The 21,718-nt window shown below is 47.2% G+C and overlaps 1 protein-coding gene across 7 annotated transcripts in view; it reads right to left on the reverse strand.

The window, feature by feature from the left end:
• Window positions 1-608: 608 nt before the first annotated feature.
• Window positions 609-21,718, reverse strand: part of Lims1 (LIM zinc finger domain containing 1) — a 102,640-nt gene continuing 81,530 nt past the window's right edge. For 5 of the 7 annotated variants that reach the window (XM_005004480.4, XM_013154401.3, XM_063229721.1 and 2 more), the window contains 10 exons: window positions 20,246-20,405; window positions 14,708-14,774; window positions 13,749-13,869; window positions 13,184-13,333; window positions 11,141-11,291; window positions 10,066-10,158; window positions 9,068-9,116; window positions 8,121-8,196; window positions 7,739-7,931; window positions 609-5,003 (listed from right to left, as the gene is read on the reverse strand). In XM_005004480.4, coding sequence (XP_005004537.1) covers window positions 7,784-7,931; window positions 8,121-8,196; window positions 9,068-9,116; window positions 10,066-10,158; window positions 11,141-11,291; window positions 13,184-13,333; window positions 13,749-13,869; window positions 14,708-14,774; window positions 20,246-20,405 — 1,015 coding nt within the window. In that variant the 3' untranslated portion in view covers window positions 609-5,003; window positions 7,739-7,783. The remainder of the gene's footprint in view (window positions 5,004-7,738; window positions 7,932-8,120; window positions 8,197-9,067; window positions 9,117-10,065; window positions 10,159-11,140; window positions 11,292-13,183; window positions 13,334-13,748; window positions 13,870-14,707; window positions 14,775-20,245; window positions 20,406-21,718) is intronic. The other 2 variants (XM_003471613.5, XM_003471614.4) reach the window with 1 other exon arrangement.

Genomic DNA, 21,718 nt, shown 5'->3' on the forward strand with positions numbered 1-21,718 from the left:
GGGCTATGCTTTCTGAAAGCTACTGGTTTTTGGCATTCAGCATCTAGAAATGAACTTTACCGAGTTTATTTATTATAAGTTTTTAAATAGTCAAAAGCGAATTTATTAAGCTTCAGATCTCTTTTCACAGAATGGGAGGTGGCGCACTGCCTTCCCAGGGCTGTCTCGGCCTCACTGCATGCCCCCGGACCTGGCCACGCAGCCAGCAGTCCCGGGCACATCGGCTCCTGTGTGGCCTGCCGTTCCCCGGAAGCTGAGGCCTGGCGCTAAGAGCTCTGCAGCACCAGCGACCTCGGAGGCTGAGGCTAGAGAATCACTGGAGCTCAGGAGTGCAAGGGCGGCCTGGGTAAGGCCTGAGACAGCTCTGGCCTCAATCACTGAAAGAAACCAAGTGCTTCTATGTCAAGGATGCTATGTTGGCTGCTGGGACAGAGCGGACCCTCAAAAGCACGGGGACACGCTGCGGCTGGGCATGTGCGCCCGTGGGGCGTGTGCATGGGCGCTCAGACCCCTGCGCCAGCGCGGAAGGAGGAAGTGCCATGCGACCCGACGCAGGAATGTCATTTCTAGCACAGGGAACTATACTGTAAAAGAAGAGACAGGACAGATTTACCCTGAAAGCTTTTATTCAACCCAACATATTAAAGTTTAATTCCACCACATACTGTGAACAGATTATTACAAGCTGTCTTTTTATACTAAATTATTTTTGGTACCGGGAATCGAACTCACAATCTCACGCTTGCCAGGCAGGCGCTGTGCTGCATTCCCAGCCCTTTACTAAATTTTGAAAACTTCGTGCACTTATTTGACTTCACAGTCTACATTTTTACCAGAAATACTGGATCTGTATTTCAACTTTATAAAATTTGGATTTAAAAAACAGAATTAGTAACTTTTCTAGTAACAGTTGAATACCTCGCTTTAAATTTTAAATATCAGATAAAAATTAAAATCACAGATTTGGAGAGTTCTGCCACCCATGTGGAAAGTGTGGGCTTGCTGTCTGGACAGGAGCCGCTCCCTCCCCTGCGTATCCACTCTAGCAGGAAAAGCAGCTTGAGGGTAGAGGGTGCCAGACCAGCAACTGCTGCTAAGGAAAGCTGCAGGCTTAGGTCCTAAGTTCACCTCAAAAGAAAGCACCAGCAAAGGAAGGATGAGAGGAAGGAAACTGGTACAGCGTGATTACTTGATTTTTAATATAAAATGAGTACAGTCACATAGAAAAACCATTTTGGAGGTGTACTACAGTACAGATTTTTGGACAGTTACAGGTTCCTATAAGCATCACTCAACCTGGTTCCCGGCCACCTGCCCCCAGCTCTGGAGAAAGCCTCCACCAGGCATGCCTCGGCTTGGATATCCTGTGCACTCAAAACTGCCCAGGTGGCCCTGGGTTAATGTGCCATTGTGAGCAACATTCTCTAGTATGTGTCCCACTGCTCTTTTTTTTTTTTTAAATCGGTACCAGGAATCGAACTCAGGACTGCCTGCTTGCAAGGCAGGTGTTTATGCTGCTGAGCTAAATCCCTAGCCCTGTGTCCCACTGCTTATCCACTCACCACTTGTAGGACATCTGGGGGTTTTATACTTTTTGGTAGTAAAGAACTGATACAAAGATATGTGGCTTTTTCCTTGTCTTTTCTCCACACCACTGGGGAATGTGCTACACACAAACACTACCAGAGCAACACTACCGCTCCCTCTGCCTTTCCAGTCCTACTGGGGTCCAACTGTTTCAGCTCTATTGGCTGAAAAGGTTATTCTCTCTCCCTAAATGCTGTAAGTTCAAAGCCAGCCTGGGCTACACAGTGACCTCAAGGTCAACCTAGTCTACACAGTAATACCCTGCCTCAAAAACAAAAATAACAAAAACAAAACAAAAGTATCCGAATCTAGAGCCAGAAAAAGCCAACAAAAACTGCAGGCCAGTACCTTTGTAGACATGGCTGAATGTCAACAAAACGCTGCAAACCAAAGCCAGGTGTGCACAGGGCAAGCGGTGGGCCGCACTGTATTTCCTGAGACACTGCTAAGCCCAATTTTGCAGATTCCACTTGCGCTTTTCTTGCAGTGCTGGGGCTGGAAGCCAGACTTGCACCCCAACACTGAGCTGCAACCAGTCCCAGCTTCCTGAGGCATGCAGGCCCCTGGTGGGTGGGTACAGGTAGCACCTTTGTGACTCCACAGCTAGTGACAAGGTCAGTTCTGACCTACAGTGGTGTGCATGCATGTCCTGCTGCCCTTCCCCTCAGTGTGCACCCCACACCTTCCCTTTACAGGCTCGGGCTGTGCTGATCTCGTGCCACTTCAGGGAAACAGCCTGGGGCCATCGGGGTCCAGAGAGACCTCCAAGCACCATGGCTCTCCCACCTCCTGCACCCCGATCTGAGGCTGCTGGGTCCTACCAGGCTGCACCCCGGTGGGCATTCCTGGCCTGTCCTCCTTGTCAGGTGCAGGAACCTCCGGCCCGAGGCAGATGTTGGAGCTGCTGTTGCCTTAGTTTCCCATTGAGCTGGAGCTATAGTGCGGCAGCTGTTCAGTGTGCACCTTCAACAAAACTCCCTCGCTGAGGTGCTGTGTCCATCTCAGCTGGGAGATGCCGCCCACATGCCTTACTCCTGCACCTGAAGGTGACCCTAGGAGGAGCAATCACCAGGAATGTGGCAGGGCTGCAGAAGGTGCCCCATGACCATGCAGTCCTGCCTCTCAGCTCCTTCACTTTCCCGTCCTTGAGCCCATCACTCTGATGTCCCCTTCCCTGTGGCTTGGTGGCCCATCTCACAAAACAGAAATGGCAAAAGCAGCTGCAAGCCACCACCACTCCAGATGGCACCGAGCCAGGCCCCTTCAGGAACTGCTCACTGCATCCATGCAACTGCACGTCCTGTTACGCTGTAGAGTGTTCGGTTCTGGTGAATGACACCCAGCATCCCACTCCTGACTCTGCTGGTGTTTACAGGCACCCAGAGTGTGGCTGCTGTGAAGAAAGTGTAGTTGCTATAAGCTCCCAGCCGCTCCAGCACCAACCCAACACTTTCTGGACTCAGAGGCTGATACTTTGGCAAAGTGATCAAAGGTGCAGGTATGTCCCCGACCTCTGGGAGGGTCCTCCTGCACCCACTGTCTCCAGCTGGGCTTGCTGCAGAAAGGACAGACAGACGGAAAGCCTCTCAACGAGGCTGCCCACCAGGGACACCTTCACAGCAAAGGGTTGCAGGAGGGGCCCGGCCAGCACCATGAGCCATCGAAAAGTGGTTGCACAGGCCCCACAGCCTTAGGGCAGGGGTACACCTGCTGGGCCCAAACCCAAACCCACCCACCCTACCCAGCCCGCTGAGCCGGAACACAGGGCCACGCCTGAGCACTGTCATCCCAGCCTCAGCACACACGGCCTTGGAGTGCGCAGACGCTGCGACTGCGCCCCATCATTTCTGGCTCTTTTAACTCCGAAGCCACAGGAAGGTTAGTTGCTCATGAGTTATCTGAACACAGAGACAGGTCCTTCTACAATGCACAGAGTCAGGTTTTCAGAGTTTATGCACAGAAGTGTGTAATGCAGCACCCTGAGAGATTCTTTATGGGAAAACAGGATTAAGGAATTTTTAAAAAACAATCACTTTCCTCTCAGAAATATATCTGGCAACTTTCTTTTTCAAGGCTAACACAGCAACAGTGGCATTTCAAAAATGTTCTTAAAGCTTTGTGTGACAAATTTATCCAGAAAGAGTGGCCAGGGTATTTTCAGGATAAAATTTCATATAAAATGAGATAGTCCACTAATTTTGATCCAAAATTGATATTAAAACCCTCTTCCAATTTAAAGATACTATTTATACCTCTTATTTGCAGTACATAAAACCCAATTAACTATGAGATTTAAAAAGGAAAACTTCAAACACATCAATGTATTCTCTAGGTATACCAAAAAGGTGAAAAGTTTAAAAAAATGTAATTAAGCTACAGTAAATAAATTTGACTATACCAACCTCAGTCAATTACTTCTTTATACGCAGTATTACATGAAACAGACAGAAGCCCTGAATAATGTATGTATTCTTTTAAGGCAAGGAAAATCTGATTATGTATAAAGCATAGCTATTAGCAGAGTTATAAAGGCAGTATGACCAATACATATAAGTCCACTTCTTTTTAAAGTGATACATCCACAGCTATATAGAATTTCCTGTCCCAAAGACTACGTATTTCGGGATTAAGCTTAGAAGCATTGTTGCTGTATTACAGTTAAAAATACTTCATTTTCCCAATTATGTATAAGAAGGCTGTATTTGTAGATACTTGTTGGGTTTGTTTGTGCCAGGAACTGAACTCAGGACCTCATGCTTGCCAGGCAGGCACTGTGCTACTGAGCTGTATTCCTGACCCTACTTGATATAGTTTAAACACAATTTTAAAAGACCTGCTATTACCTAGGTACTATTACTGTGTTCAGTAATTGTACTAAGGAAGAAGTTCACAAAGCAAGCACAATAAAAACTAAGCATAATAATTACTGCATTTAACGAAAAATAGCATCAAGTCATTCTGAATACACCTGTTTTGTAGTGATACTGCCATTTTATAATTACTGATTTAGTTTGTTTCTACCGTCTTATCTTCTTCAACAGCAATGAGAAGTAATTTTCTTTGGAATACAAAGTAAAATAATGTTTATACTTTAAAAAAAAAATCTGAGTCAGGTAAAAGCTGACTCTGTTAACTTTGAAAAGTTACATTTAACTTTTTGGGGCTTTCTAGTTTTCTTAATGAGAAAAAGGAGATAAAACCATTCCTCACTTTCAACTGTTTTGAGATGCAGCTTTGGTAAGGGTGGCTCAAGGCAAGTAATGGTGGTTATCTTTGCATAGAAGATAAAAATAAAATTAAGTTATTTCCTGCCTAAAGTCTCAGCTAACTTCTTAAGTCTTTTCTTCAGCTCCAGTGGAAATTTCTCGTAGCACTTCTTACAGACAGGCTTCATGTCAAATTCCACAAATTTATTCCTAAAGAAAATAATTACAAAAATGATTTAGTGGAAATGTATTTAACATACAAATTAAAAAAGTAATTTTACTGCATCATATGAACACTGCATGATGATACTTACATTTGTGTTAGTAAAAAACTGTAATTCTAACCTCTGTCCTTAAGAGGTAAATGTAACAAATTCACTGTATCCATTAAAAAACTTACCCATATAATTTATTCCTATATCTACTTGAGTAACACAGCATGTGTATTCCATTTTATTCAGGGAGTAAATAAGAAATCTAGTATAAATATAATTTTCTGTAATGTGAATGACTTATTTAGTGGAGGCAAAGTGATGCTAGTATTTTCGATTTAGGCAGCTGTAACTTTTCATCTTTCCCAGTATTAAATGATTAAATGGTTGGTCTTTTACTCCCTAAACACAAACAAAACAAAAACATACCTTAACGTGCTCATGATGGAGCCAGGATTCACATTTTTTTTCCTGACAGGGTGTCACTGTACAGTTCAGGCTGGCCTCGAACTCTCTATATAGCCCATGCTGGCCTTGAATGCATGGCCACCTCCTGCCTCAGCCTCCAAGTGCTAGGATTACAAGCATGCGCCACCACACCTGGCCCCATGTGTCTTGCTGCCAGGCAGCTCTGACCCACTGCTGGTGCACTTCTGACTGACTGACGGGTCAATGATGCATGTGCCCCTGAAGCGTGTCAAACATTCCCCTGTCCCTCATGGTGTTGGGGTCCAAGCTGGGGCCCAGGACATGAGGAAAGTGCTCACTGCTACCTACACCCCCTCAACACTGAGTCTTTTAAAAAGTTACCTTAACTCACAAATAGATTATTCTGAATGTCTGACACAAGGCTGGTAAGGGAGATACAGGTGTTTTACAATTGGCAGCTGTATGTATTGCAGAACTTAATTCTTCTTTTAATGAATTTACTTGCAAAAAGTCCTGGACAAGACTTTTTCCCCCCAAGACACAGGGTCCAGTTATGTAGCCCAGGCTGGCCTTGAACTTGTGGCAATCCTGTCTCAGGCTCCTGAATGCTGGGATTGCAGGTGTGCGCCCCCAAGCCCATCCAAGATAAGACAACTTTCACCTGGCCTCCCGACCATGGGGAATGCATTTCCAGCAGGCAAATGTAACGGCTTAGTGCTACTGGAATCCAGGTTCTCTGAGTTGAGTAAATACGTAATTTTAGAACTTGTTCATCTGCTGCGCAATTATATTTAGATTTCTGTGGATCAAGTTGATACATGATGATGTTTGATGAGAACTGTAAAATCTGATATAATTTTTATTCATTTTGTTTTTATGTTTTTTGAGTCAGGGTCTCACTTGGTGATTCAGACTAGCTTTGAACTCATGTAGTCCAGGCTGGCCTCTAACTCTTGGCAATCTTCCTGTCTTGGCCTCCTGAGTGCTGAGATTACAGATGTGCACCTCCATGCTGGCCACTTCATTCTTTTTAAAGCATACTACACTATTTGCTTTGAGGTTATTTTATTTTATTTTATTTTACTTCTGGTACCTGGGATTGGATTCAGACAGGTGTTTTACCACTGAGCTAAATCCCTGGCTTGCTTGGAAGTAATTTTAAAGAGAAATGTTAGGCCAGGTGTGGTGGCACATGTCTGTAATCCCAGCTCTGGGAGACTGAGGCAGGAGGACTGCTGAGAGTTCAACGGTAGCCTGGGTTATAAAGTGAGCTCAAAGTTAGCCTGAATGGATGGCACAGTGAAACCTTGTCTCAAAAAGACAAAAAGAAAAAGAAAAAAAAAGCAAGCAATGTTAACAACATTAATTCCTAACCACATACTTAAATGAAACTCTTCCTTTTTTTTTTTTTTAAAAGAGACTTGGAATTTTTCTCTAGCTGTTTTTCACAGAGACACTGATACTGATAACAACCCCTCCAATGCTGCAGTCCAGCTGGGAAATTAAATGCTTCCTAGAGAAGTCAGATTATTTGACTAGCAAGGCAAGTTTACAATTCCTCCCAAAGTCTTCTTACAACAAAAACTACAGAAACTGCCATCTTTTCAAAGTTTAAATGTTATTCCTGCTTTCAGAGAAACTAAGACTTAGCAAGTATTCTAACATTTAAAATTCGTATTTGCCTCTTTCTCTACATAAGGAAACATGAAAATGGAAATAATATTTCAGAGCTTAGACAGTGATAACCATGAAGTACAGAACAGAACAATCCTGCTGGTGATTAAACAGAACATCAAAAACTGAAACACTTCCCACTAAGCCAGGAAGGGAAGGGCCCGTTGGCCCCAAGCAGCAGTGAGGACAGCGTCCTGTGAGGTAGGCGCGGGACACCTGGGCAGTGGGAGCCTCAACTGGGAAATCAGACTCTGCTGACATGTGTAAGGTGCTGCAGATGCGGGCACGTGCAGCTTAAAACAACGCCAAACATTTAGAATTCTTAACTGAAAGATTTTAAGCAAACCGACACAGACCAGGATCTTAGACTATTTGAAAACCACCTATTGCGTTCTGAAAGGGACGCTTGGCCGCCACACCGCATTCTACGCAAAAGCGAGTCTGTGGTCAGCACGGACCATGCGTTCCCAGTAGTTGGCACGGCCCCAAGAGGCTCCAACACCACGTCACTCACTGGCGGAAGCAAGGTCTCAGGCTGCACATCAGTCTCTGCTGGTCACCCAGGCATGCCACAAAGGAAACAAATATAAAGCAAAAGACAGAACGAGGACAAACTCTAGGAGGACTGACCAAAGAAGGAAGCAGTGGAAACGGTGACAGAAGGGACAGAACGGTTTACAGACAGACTGGCTTTTTCTTTTTCTGCTTGTCCTTATCCTTTGCTTCTCTCTCGCGTTTGGCCAAGCGTCTCTTAAATTCTTCTGGCATTTTCTCATAACAGTGTTTGCAGACTGGTTTTAGATCGATTTCAACAAACTTATCCCTTTGAGCAGGACAAAGAAGGAACAGGAGAAAGAACGGGGAACAATTAACGGAAGAACCTTTACTTTCCGAAGACCTCAACAGGAAGAAGTAGTAAGGGGTCAAACAGTCTGTTTTAAAAATTCTAGGGCTATGGAGGTCGCCAAGTGCTTGGCTTGGGGCTCCACAGGACTGCTGGGCACAGACTTACTTGAGGGTCAGCTTGGTGTGGCAGGTGGAGCAGGCGAAGCAGTTCACACACCAGGCCTTGTTGAGGGCGGAGACCACTGAAGGAGAGAGACTGGTCACGGGACATGAGGGTACACAAGGGGATGCAAGGGGTCCCCAGGGTCTCCGGTGGGCTTGGCAACCTTGTCCCTTCATCTCCCATGAGGCTGAGCTCAGTAGTGCTAACTCTAGAGCTCAGGACCCACAGGCTGCAGTCAGTGCTGAGGCCATCATTATTCCTTATAAAAGGTCTTGTGCTGGAAGATTATCGCTGCCCTCTCTGCCCTTAAAGTGGACCTTTCCTTGGTCTCTGGGACCCAGGCTGTGCCCCTTGGCCCATGGACAAGGTAGGCAGCATCAGTGCACCCTGTCCAACCTGTCCTGTTTCTGGCCCTCCTGCTGTGGGGCTGCCAAAAAAAGATGACCCAGGACAGTGAGGGGGACCTTGTAGAGTTTTCAGGGCTACAGAGCCTACTGCAGCATAAGGGCCACAGGTTCACCACCACTAGCCTAGGAGAAATAATTTTTACAATCCAGATGTGAACCTTCTGCCTGTAGGAGTCTCTCCTACCACTGACAGTGAGAGATGCATGCTCCCCCTCATCCCTGCCTTGAAGTCTCAGGTTCCCCTCTGGGTCCTGGGCTGGTCTCAGAAGCCAGCCGTGCCCCGTGTGGGGCCTTCCCTGAGCCTGGGGAGAGGATCGGTGCAGCCCACCAGGACACACAGTGGCTTCCTTTATGCAGGGAGCCAGCCCTGTGAGGTCAGGCAGCCTGGCTGATGACACTGGCAGCAGCCTAAAGCACTGGGCTCCCAGGTTGGGTCACATAGCCAGTTCCGGGATGACCACTTTCCCTAACTGGAGAAACATTGCCAATCGTTCCATACAAGGCAGCAAGGCCCTTGCTCCAGGTTCCCGCTAAGGCACTCACCATCACCTTCTATGACGCGGTTGCAGTGGAAACAGACATCTCCAAACAGCTGAAAAGAACAAGTATGGTGAAAGGTCAGGTCAGGGCAGGTCAGGTACACTGGACTTCACCTCCCATTCAGCACCCGGGCCACTTGGCTCTTTCTGTGGGACCCACCCCAGCATGTCCAGGACAGTGGCCTCCTAGGATGGGAAGGATCTGCTTCCCTTTACTTTGCAGGAACCAGCAAGGCGCTGCTTTGTCCTCAGTGGCTAAGGCTCCTCACATTATCTGGTAGGCCCTAGACAGAGGGGCAGGACGTTGCCCACCCCCTGCCTGTCAGACACAGGGCAGCTGTGAATTTTAGTGCAGATGTCAGCAGGTGTCACCAGGCCAGCACAGGGCACAGTGCTCCAAGCAGAGGCTATCCAGTGTTCAGTCATGCACCATTGCCCATTTTGGTCTCAGGGACGTGGCTGGTGAACTCATCTGAGGCACAGCAAGATGTCCCAGCCCTGGAGCTGAAGGAACCTGACAGCCTCAGCTGGATCTAGGCTTGGAGAACTGCCACAGGGACGTTATCAGGCCACGTGAGAAAACTAAAGAAAACAGATTAAAGTATTTGACAGCACTAATGTCCACTGTTACATAAGAGTTCTTGTCCTTCAAGTTTTTAGGCATGAAGGGCCATGCTGAACTCACTGTCAAGTGCTTCCTATAAAGAAAATGTGTTTTGCACCTGTGCATCCAAGCACTGGCAGACTAAGTCTCTGTGTACACAAGGTTGTGATTTGCACGGCACAATCCAACACACACAAACAAAGTGGGAAATGTGAGTGTAAGCAAGAGATGCACAGGGTTCTGTGTATTTTTACTTCACAGCTTTTCTGAGTCTGAAATTATTTCTCAAGTAAAAAGTTAAAAACAAATCCCTGCTGACCAGTGTACATTTGCCAGCAATGTCCCTGGAGCCAAAACACTGCCAAGCTTCAAGCCCCAGATGGAAGCCTGGCACATACCTGGTTATAGTGGGTCTCGCAGTACGCCAGGCCCTTCCTCTCATAATGGCGGTGGCCAAGAAATGGCTTCTCACACTTGGCACAAACAAAATGCTGGAACAAAATGATACAGTCACTTAGCATCTGCCACTTTTTACCAAAGCTGCAGTAACCCCAGAGCTGCTCTCTCTTCGACAAGGACACTCTAGTCTTTGGCAGGTTGTGTTGGGGTTAGGCCTTTTCTGACAGCACTGCCGAGAGCAGAGTCAGCCCCTCTCAGGAGTGTCCGTGTCCTTGTGTGGTGAGTGTGTGTGTATGTGCGCGTGCGCATAGGTGCATGTGTCCATGGGTAATGTGTGCATGCATGGGTGTTGGGAGCCACTGAAACTGAATACAGGTGTAGGGCTGCAGCATGGCCGGGGCATGGTTCAACTGAGAATAAGGAGATGCCTCAGGGGGCAAGATAGGCCACAGCTAAGGACACCTAGCTCCAAGCCCAATTAATAGGATGGAGACTGTGGCTGCAGGCATTTTACTCCTATAGAAGGATTCACCTGGAGACTTTTTTCTTAGGATAGTTCTCCTTAATTAGCATAGTTTGTTGCTTAGAGGAGTCCTTGAAATCCTTCCAAGGTCCTGGTCAGGTTTCCCGTGTTTCCCACTTTAAGCCCTTCCTTGTCTGAATACTAAGTAAATATGGGCTGCCCAGAGACATTCCCTGTCTTAGCCATGAGTCTCGAACTCTGCAGAGGGTTTTGATTCTCCTGGAGCCCTAAAAATCACACACCACTTATTTCATTTATTTATAACTTCACTATACACTCATTTGGGAGATTGGGGATCTAGACCAGGTTCCCAGTACATGGGTGTACATGTCTGTGAAGGTGTGTGTATGCATGGGTGTGCATGTGTGCATTGCACCTGAACCACCACACTTTTTGGCCCAAGGAGATTAAAGAACAAAGTACACAGTACATCCCCACTGCAAACCCAGCAGCAATGCAATGTTCTGGATTCTTCACACAGATACCACCAGGTACCTGTCAAGTGCCCACACCTACCCTTTAGGACCAACCTCCAAACCCCAGGCACTCACCTCCACATGCCACTGCTTGCCCATGGCATTCACCACGCGCCCTTCAATGGGCCTCCGGCAGGCCCCACAGATGGGCACCCCCATCTTGTCATGGCATGGCAGGCAATAGAGCTCCCCCTTCAGCTCCCGAGCATCGGCTGTCAGCTCCTTCCTGCGCAGAGGGAAGCCCTTGAGCTGCTGAGAGTGGTAGCCCACATGGACAGGCCAGCAGGCCAGGTAGAGGTCACTGTGATGAGGTGTGACTTCCTCCATCTGCTCTGGAGATGATCAGAATAACAAAGGACCAGGCCCAAGGGATCTCTAGCCTCTTCTTGTGACAACAGCAAAGCACAGGAAGAGGCTAGGCACTGGCCTCCTCAGCCACCTTAAGAAGTCACAGTGCCAGGGGTGGTCCCAGTGTTGCCTTCCAGCCCCGAGGAGCAGGAGCCAAATCACTACAGCTGTTGTAAGCCTAGCTTACTATGAAATTAAGGGGGCGGGCATTTAGCTCAGCAGCATAAGTGCCTGCCTTGCAAGCGCAAGGTCATGAGTTCGATCCCCAGTAGCAAAAAACAAGGAAAAAAAGTTGGGCAGGAGGATCATTGTGAGTTCAGATCAGCCTAGGCTACAAAGTGAACTCAAGGCCAGCCTGAACTGCATAGAGAGGCCCTGTCTCAAAAAGACCAAAAAAAAAAAAAAAAGACAAAGAAATTAGGTTAACCAAAAATAAACAATGGAATGCCTGAAATCCACCTCCATGCTTAAGTTAGCTATTATTATTATTCTTTTGGTACCGGGGATCAAACTTCTGACCTTGTGCTTACCAGGCAGGCACTTGTATCACTGAGCTAACCCCTGGCCCAAGTTAGCAATTATTTTGTGCCACTAAACATTTAGCAGGAGTGGCCCCAATTGGCCAGATAGAATTGTGTGGATTTCACTTAGTCTAAATAATCTTCTAGGAATGACATTAATGAAAACTGGACAGAAAAAAAATCCCACATGGGGAAAGATAGATGAGAAAATGTCCTCAGTGAGCCAGGCATGGTGAGACACACTTGTAATCCTAGCACCTAGGAGGCTGAGGCAGAAGGATCAGGCAGAAGGATCACTGCAAGTTTGAAGCCAGTCTAAGCAACATAGTGTTTAGGGCCAACTTTAACTATGGGTAAGACTCTTCCTCAAAAAAAAAAAAAAAAGGTGGGGGGCAGAAAGTGTTAATTCATTTAAAGGTTGGCTGAATTTACGCTATAAAATTCTTCTGCTGATCCTTTACCTGCTGTCTCTCCTCTTTCCCTACTGTAATTCAGTGTGTATGCTCCTATTGCTACAGTAAGGAATCTTTTTGCATTATGTTCTTATGCTGGATGCCAGGGCAGCAGCACAGACTTTGACTGCCCGGGAATCTGAGGCAGGAAGATGACTAGAGGTCTGAGGCCAGCCTGGGCAGTATCGAGAGACTCACTCAAAACAAAAAACAAAAATAAAATGCCCATAAAATTCATATAGCCTAACAATCATCTAACAAGTCATACAGACATCTGAACACCAAAAAATTAACAATGTAATCAAGTGAAAGTAAATGTAATTTAGCATAATTTAAGGTAACACCCTAATTATAACAATTTAAAAGTTGTACTTGTAAATAACTTTCTGGGACACTATGTTGGAAAACTGGGGCTATTTCAGTATGAACTTCACATTTGATGTAAAATGACTCTTAGGCCTGAAGGAGGACTGCCATTCTGCAGGAAAATGACACCACTCTCAGGAGCTGCACAGTCAAAACGTCCACAGCTTCTTTTCACACTGTTCAGTGGAAAATGTCTGAAAGCTACTGCATGCACTGAGCAGGCATCATGTATACATGTACACATGCTCCTGCAGGGTACTCAGGGCGAGGGGGGCCCACACCACCCAAGGCCAAGACACAGCTACATATGCTGGCCCCTCCTGGCCTCTCTCAGGCCTGTGCTTTCCCACCCTGCACCCTGCAGACAGACAGTTTTTTCTCTGGGAGCAGCGGAACCCCCCACCATGTAGCACAGGGAGAGGACTGGGTACCCGCAGTTGGCACAGTTGAAGTGGTCAGGATGGTATGGGTCGTTCTTGAAAACCAGGGGCTGCTCGTCAATGATGGCGTGGCACTTCTGGCAGATGTACTTCCCCAGGCCTCGGGCTTTCTCTCGATTGTGACAGGGGCGACACAAGTGTCTAAGCAAGACAAAATGGAAATTCAGTCTTTAAGTTCTTTTTTTTTTTTTTTTTAAAGCCAGTCAAATTTAGCAGGGGGGTGGTGGTATACCAACTTTAGTGACACTAATGTTAATAAGTTCTGATAACCCACTGCCATCGGACCAGCCCTTAAGTTCTTTCTAATCATTAGAAAGAAACAAGATTCTCGCACGTCTTTAAAACAAAGAAACCATGTTTTACAACACCTGTCCTGTGCTCTAACAATGGAACCATGCTAAGGATTGGTGTTCAGTACAATTCCCTCTATACACGGGTCCCCCAGGGCCAGGGGTGATTCCAGTGCATGAGGCTCCCTCTCCAGCAGGGCAGATGCAGGGAGCCTGTGACAGCACCTTGGCCACCCCATCCCATGGAGGCCCATTAGCCCTCCCACCTGCCAGCGTTCTTCACGAAGCCGATGTCCGCCAACACCTCCTGGCAGAGGTCACAGCAGAAGCACTCAGGATGCCAGCTGTTGTTCATGGCTTTGATGACGCGGCCAATGATGAATTCCCCTGCAGGAAGGAAACAAAGCAGGTCCAGTGTGGCCCCTTCCATGGTAACTTGAACATGGGAAGAAACGGGGAAAGTGTTCATAGCTTTTCCCACAAAGCGGGAACTTCTCCTCAATGATACCTCCCAGAGTAAGCCCCCATAGAAAATGTGGTCTTTATTTCGTGGGAGTCCTTGAGTTTGGCCCTAGAACTGTATTTTTGGGCTTTTTTTTTTTTTAATCAATTTGAATCTGGCTTTCCTTTTAATGTCCTGGGTTCTCTTGATGTCTTCTGGATACTGGGCATCGCTGACACAGACAACTAAAACTCAGCACATTTTTTTCTTCATGGTCTTCCTTCCTCTGGTTTTATTATTTTGGTTTTGGTGCTGGGGATGGAATCCAGGGCCTGAAAGCACACGCACCACCCACTGAGCTAACCAATGTCCCTGCAGCACATTTCTTAACAATCTATAGCTGACTTCCTTCTTCACTAGATCTTTGTTACATTCTGCTCAAGTGCGAGAGTCCCCAGCAACTATCTGGCAGACTGCTGGCAGCCAGTGAGGTGACTCCTGAGGGTTTCTGGGACACAGGGTCTACAAAGAGCACCTCCTTGACAGAGGGACAACTCCAGTCAGGCCAGGCCTGAAGAACCCCTGCTCTGGTGTCCACAAAGACCAGTTCTCTCCAGGACTGGATCCTTTTTAGCTGACATATGTTAAAAACAGGGAAGGGGTAGAGAAAGTGTTCCTCACGATATTTATGAGTACCAAAACCGGTCTCCCATCACCATTGTAATATCTGAAACAGCTTAGGCAACTTGGAACTTGCTTTTTACATTTGGCAGTAAAACTTACCGCACTGGTGGCAGCAAGGAGCAAAGAGCATCTGGAAGTCATGTTCACAGTACTTCCTGCCTTCAAACTGGAAGAGAAGGGAGCCAAGTGTTGCCAGGAGACGTCTAGGGTAGCAGTTTGGAAGTAAGAGGTCTGCTCCAAGAGCTCAGGGCAGCAGTAACATGCAGGATTACTGCATGCCATCCTGCTGGGGTGCCATCCTACTGAAGGCTCTCGGCCTAGCCTGGCTGCCCCTGGGTTGAGCTTGCTTGTTTTTCTGCTCACCTGTTACCTTTCCCAATCGGGGCAAACCTACAGACCCCTTGGCCCAGAGAATATACACATGGGGACCAAAGGCCTGTGTTTTGTTGTCCCTATAGACTTTTTCACTATTTATATAAATACTTACAAAGGGCAAATATTTTAGCATGTTTTTAATACTAGTATCTGGAAATGCCTGCGACCTATTCAGAACTACCCAGACGGTGTAGCTGGCAAGCACCCACTGCCACAGCTGCTCAGGAAGCTAAGGTGGGAGGGTCAGCGAGCCAGTGGGGCAACACACAACCCATTTCAAAACAGAGCAAGGAAATGAACACACACTCATTTTAGCAGTTGCAAAATGTACAGTCTTTTTTCTTCTTGAACTGTTTTTGTTTCTTTCATTCCTGATTTATTCTCATATATTTCTTATACTTTACCCAATCACAATCACCTCCCACACGCTGTAGTTGAGATGCACACATGACGTGAAGCTTTCACGTCCCATGCTAAACACAGGCCCAGGAGCAGTGGCAGGCTCAGCATTAACTCCAGCTCTCTATTTCATCCTCTGGGGGCTGCTTCGCTTTTTAAAAATGGGTGGCTCATCTTTCATATAAGTCATGGGAATCTTACAGCAAGCATGGTCTCCTCTTGAATCTTTGAGCTCCTCACACGTTATCTGCCAAAAGTTGTATATTACTTGACTACCAAAATCCATATCTAATGATGTGTTAGCTGTTGATCCAATTTTCCCATTACTGCTGTGGATGTGGTTGGTACCCCCACACCCTGGGGTGAATACACCCACCTCAACTCAATTGTTAGTTCTCACTGTCAAATCAGCCTAAGCAGAGTCATTTTCTGTCAGAGTTTTACTTCTTGTTTGTTTGTTTTTTGTTGTTGTTTTGAGACAGGGTCTCACTGTTTAATGAAGGCTGGCCTTGAACTCAATGTGATCCTCCTGCCTCAACTTCCCAAGTAGTGGGATTACAGATGTGCACCAACATGTTTAACTATTTTGTTTTTAAATTCAGAAGAATAAAATCAAGTATATTTCATTCGACTTAATTCTTTCCAGAATCCAAATTGAATGAGAACCAAATCAAATTTCCCTATAAGAACATCACTGAAATTAACATTGAACGCAGTGAATTTGATTTGGTATGTACAAAAATTGGACGTTTTATTTACTAGTAATTAAACTCAGAAATCAAGAATGAAAACTCAATTCCATTAATTTATTTAGAAGTGAACAAGTTTTACTATTTTGATAAGATGATGTATATTGGTAAGAAGATGTAAACAGGTTAAAACAAAACAAAATAAAGCTAGTCCAGCAGTTAACACTCATACAGTATCTGTCAGCAAACGTTACATAAAATGACATAAAATTAGGACTCATTATAATTTGAGTAATCCTTTAAAGTATAGGGAATTGAATTGAGGGCCTTGTATATGTCAGATGAGTGCCCCAGTAACGAGCTGCACCCTGGCCCCTGAGTAGAACTTTTTAAGATCTGACATAAAATAGGAAGGCTGCTGGGTGTGGTAGTGTACACTTACAGTCCCAGCACTTTGGGAGCCCAGGCCAGAGGATCACAGTGAGTTTGAGGCCAGACTGGGTGAATTTGGGGCCAGCCTGCAAAGCACAGCAAGACTCTTTAGGGGAGGCGCTGTGGGGGAGGCAAAGGCAGGAGACAGAAACAATGAGGACAAGCAGACTGCCTGTGCCATGTGGTCTCTGGTGCCTGCTACCCTCTCACCCTGTGCTGCTTTGTTCATAGGATTTTTCCTGAAAAAGGGTGAGATCTCTTGACACTGGGGGATGGAAAGAGCAAAATTCTAAAAGGAATTGTGTTGCGACTGCACCCCACAGGTCCCAAACTGAGCACATCCCTGAATACAGAATGTCCAGGACAGTCTCCAAAGCCAAGCCTGGAGGACGCTTCCAGGAGAGGTCCCTGCGGAGCCTCTGAGGTGGTTGTCTCAGAGCAAGTCATGGCAGTAGGACAGAAGGCTCCTTATGTGGACACAAATGCACTGTCAGGCAAATCGAGGAAGACTCTGAAACGGAGCCCCTTGAGTTCTGTGATGTCAGGCAATACAGAATCTACCCATGAACCCTGCCAGTGGGGCTGGAACTGGCCCCCAGGCTGATGATCTCATTTCAACCCAAGTTTGCCCAGAACTGCTCTTGAGTTAGAGACATGGGAAGTACCCACTGCTATGTCTACACCCTCTGCCAGTCTTCTCACCATTAAACCACTCACTAGAAACAAGCCTTTCTTATTAGTCATCTTGGGACAGGAAACCCCAACCAGGATGATCAGAAGCAGCACAGTACCAAGGCCCTGGCCCTAGGTTCAGACGGTACAGATCTAACATTCTACTGAATGGCTTGTTTTACTTCACTACTGGAAAAAGGAAGGTCCTTCCCCTTACTGGAGACCATTAGGGGCCAGACCTGGGAGCCAGACCTGGGAGCAGCTTCCCAATGCCGCAGCAGTCACCTGACAGGTCATCTGTCCTGCATGCTGGACAGATTCCTTTTTGTATCACTATAATCCCCTGTGTCAAGATCAGTGTCACAGACGAGGCCCCTGTTTACAGTCTTGGTGACTGGCCTTTTCGGGAAACACTGAGAACCTCAACATGCTACTGAAATGGCCCTGCAAGCTGTATCCACTCCTAGGACCTGGACACGGTGTGGTCTACACAGCATGCCACCTCCTACAGGTGTTTATGAATGCCCAGCAGATGAATTCTAGCATGAGGGTGCCTAAGGCAGAAGGACAGCAGCAGGTTCAAGAGTGAAATCCTGTCTCAAAAAGGGAAATTCAAAAAAGAAATCCAGTGACTGAATGGAGTGATAATGGCTACATGTAGGAGAAAGTCATCTGTCATCTGCCTCTGAAGTGGCAGACCCAAGATAGCACTGCCTTAACTAGCAGTTGCAAGAGGCCGTGGGACTGAGATACAGCGGCAACTTACAAAGGCTCACTGGCAGCCAATGAAGAGCAGCTCACAGGACATAGCAGCTGGCTCGAAGAAAGATTTCACTAGGAACAAACACTCGCCTTACAGGTGCAGTAAAGTGAGCAACTGTCTCAAATTTACATATGGAGATCAATGTTCTGGGGGCAGGGTCAGGGAGCACAGGAGCCCACCTCAATGGCAACTTGGGAGACAACTCTGGGGCACGGGGGATGGAACCTGGGCCTCATACATGCTAAGCAAGGGTGCCCCACTGAGCCACACTCGGCCCTGTGGTATAAGACTGACTCAGGGTTGCTGTGTTTCACATGGAAAAGGATCAGGGAAGTGAAGCTCTCACTTCTAGACACAACTGAAAAGACGGGTTGTTTTCCGGAGGACTTGGAGAGCCAGTCAAGAGAAAAGTTCTCTTCTCTGTGACAGGAGCACCAAATCCCTGGGCCATGGACCAGACAGTTCATAGCTTGTCAGGTGCCAGGCTGCCCAGTGGAGGTCAGGAATGAAGCTTCATCTGTATTGGTTGCCATTCCCATGGCTCATGTTTCAGCTGAACTCTGCCTCTGGTCAGATTAGGGGCCAGAAGATCCTCAGAGGAGCAGGGACCCTGCTGTGAACTTCACAAATGAGGGACCTGGGTTGCCTGCTCTTGTGAGAATCCAGAGTCCTGTGATCTGGAACTGAGGCAGTGATGCTAGCCCTAGGGAGCCACTGCAAACAGATGAACATTAGTAGAGACGTCTGATGGCACAGAGAAGAATAAATTAGTTGCTTGGAGACTCCTATCTGTGAGTAGCAGGTGACAGTGAAGCTACCCTAGTGCCTTTATAGTGATTTGATGTCCTTCAATTATGCAGGTACCTCTGGTTGTAAACATTAGGCCATCTAATCTTGTGACATGGGGTTTTCAGCAGTGACAACCAAAGTGAGATTACCACGTAGACTGGTCTTTGGACTTCAGCAACATACTTTGGAGGTCACTGTCTCCTACCATGTCCAGACAAGATTGTCTAGTTGCAGGCAGGCATACAAGCTCAGAGGTCCCACTGATCCTACATTTACAGTGAGTTGTATAACTATTTCATTACACACTATAGTGTAATAATAGAAATAAAGTGAACAATAAACATGCTTGAATCATCTCCAAACCACCCCTCTTCTCCCACCCACAGACAAAGTGTCATTCATGGAAACTAGTCCCTATTGCCAAAATGGTTGGGGACTGCTGCTCAAGAGCAGGTTTATGAGTCTGTGGTCTGGTAAAGTAAATTAGTCACGAACACTGTAGCTAAAATAGCTATCTTCCTTCAGGCCCTGAGAATTTAATCTGGGCAACACCCAGAGTCACCCACATCTTCTGGAATGACCTTGGCCAATATTTATAGTCACAGCCAAAGGGGCAGAAGGTGGCTGGAGGACAGGGTGAGTCAGCGTCACTCTGCTCTGTGTGCAGCTGCCCTTGAGTTAGAAGTAGGGTCAGCAGTGAATTTGTGCAGGGGAGGGACGGGGAGCCAGTGCCAAAGCTGGAAGAGCATCTGCTGCTCCCTGGAGCTCTTCTCTGAGCTCCCTGGGCTATTACAGTGATGCACCTAACTATGCCTCTGAGACGAAGCCACATGAACTCAAGGCCCACACACAGTGATCACTTTCAATCACACATCAGGGCACTGAGGTGGCTCCAAACTCTTGCCACGAGGACTTAGAAGAGAAAGGCCAGAGACAGGCTCAGGAAGAGGAGGGTGGAGGCTAGTGCTGCCCACACCCTGTGTAGACACTGACCATCAGCTGGGTGTTCCCACAGAAATGAGAGGAGAGCATGTCCAGGGGACACTTCCAGCTCCATGCTTCCCCAGGGTATGTCGTCTAGGCACTTGTCCGCCTTATACAGTTGCCATTAAGGATCAACTACACATAGCTAAGTGGCACCACATGAACTGTGCAGATCTGAGCCTCTGACCTCCCTCTAAGTCACAGCAACTCCTGGGTCACAGTCTCCCCAGTGAGGGATGGCTGTGATTACTGTCTCCTTGACTCGTGTCTATCTGGCCTGTTGGTGAGGCCCCAGGATCTGTGTGGCTCCCCAGTCACAGGGGATGCTGTCCATTAAAGACTCTGAGTCATGGCAGCATCACCTGTTTCAGGCCTTGGTCTGAACCCCAGTAACAGCTTCTGGCTGATGATGCCTTCTAGCATAGCCCTGTCCGAGGGCCTCCTGATCCCCTCCGCACATCCCGGGGCCCCACTGAAGCCTCATCTGAGGTGGGCTTGCAAGTGAGGAGCAGGCTCTGCCCACGACTGACCCACCTCATAGAAGAGCCCCTCGGGAAAGGGTTGGAAGCACTGGGCGCACACGAAGCAGGGCTCATGGTACAGCTCACCATTGCTGTTCACAATCTTCTCAGCCGGTGCAAAGCCACCCTTGCAGCGCTCACAGGTAGCGCTGGCCAGGGCATTGGCCATGTTGCTGCAATGCAAAAGGACAGTAGGTTAGAGGTGGTCAGTTCAGTCACATAAGGAGTACATCTGTGTGGTCCCATACTTGTATTGAATCTACAAAGTCTGTATTCTCCAATTGCCCATTTTGTTGCCTGGGCATCTTACGTCTCGAAAGGGCTTCCTGCGTTGACCATTCCTGTCTTTAAACTGGCATTCTTTCTGCTATATTTATAAGGAGCTGGAGCTTGCCATGCACTAGGGACAGAGACGAAAGTAGAGCTCCTCTCAAGCCAGCACAGTGGGATGTGTCTACAGCCCCAGCCACTTATGAAGCTGAGGCAAGACGAAGCAGGGGAAGCAAGGTGGGGTGGGGAGGAAGTGGAAAAGAAGACGATACTCCTGAGGAATTCGAGTTTATAGCACAGGTACTTAGGTAGTTTAGTCAAAGCACCTACAAGACAACATCTCAAGCCAATTTCTTTTCCCTTTGAGAAAAAAGCTCAACTGCATGGCAATGGAAGGCTGGGTCTGAGCCTAAACATAAAACATCCCTTTGACTGGGTCTGTTCAAAGCAAATGCTCAACTCCTGACCCTTGCCAGGATGCCCTGTCCTGATAGCTGACTGATACTGTCACAATGTCTCTTAAAGTCCAAGATTTTACATCCTAAGGCTCATTTTATGGTCAGTGAAACAAATGCTCTCAGCCTACTGAGAAAGCTACTGAGAGCAACTGAGTTCATGGAGGCACAGAGCAGAACCCAGGTCCCTTGCTTGTAAAATAACAGAGCCCACCACCACAGATGCCATTACAGATTCCCAGCATGGGGAGAACATGGCAGAGACACAGTATACTTTGTAGGCTGGGACAGTACAAAGCCAGGCAAGAAGTGACCACTGCCAAGCCCAATGGCTATGGCAACTCCCTCATCAGCAATGTGGCTGTACCCAGGAACAGCTCAGCAAGTGACCCCAGATCCCTGGGATCACTGCGGCCTGGAAGAACAGAGCAGCATGGCTGTAGCAGTTGCAGGGCTGAGTGAGGACAGTTTCCAAAAGCCCTAGCAATGAGACAGTGACTTGTGCTGAGCAGTCCTGGGTCACGTCACCCTCTCTGAGCACAAGCTCCACTTGTGTCTCTGGTCTCAGCACAGTGCTGGCCTTCTGGGTACTGTCTGGATCCATTAGGGAATATCACTGCCACATCCTTACAAGTCCTCACTATGACCTTCAAGGCAGATGGGTCAGTGAGTCCCATTTATAGGCAGGGTACCTCCCTGTCTTGCTCCACCCATTTCTGCTATTTCGTGAGCGAGTATGGTGACACTTGCCTTCTTCCCTG

This window comes from Cavia porcellus, unplaced genomic scaffold (assembly GCF_034190915.1).
Source record: "Cavia porcellus strain 051 isolate PalLab524CR breed Dunkin Hartley unplaced genomic scaffold, mCavPor4.1 scaffold_18, whole genome shotgun sequence".
Taxonomy (NCBI): Eukaryota; Metazoa; Chordata; class Mammalia; order Rodentia; family Caviidae; genus Cavia; species Cavia porcellus.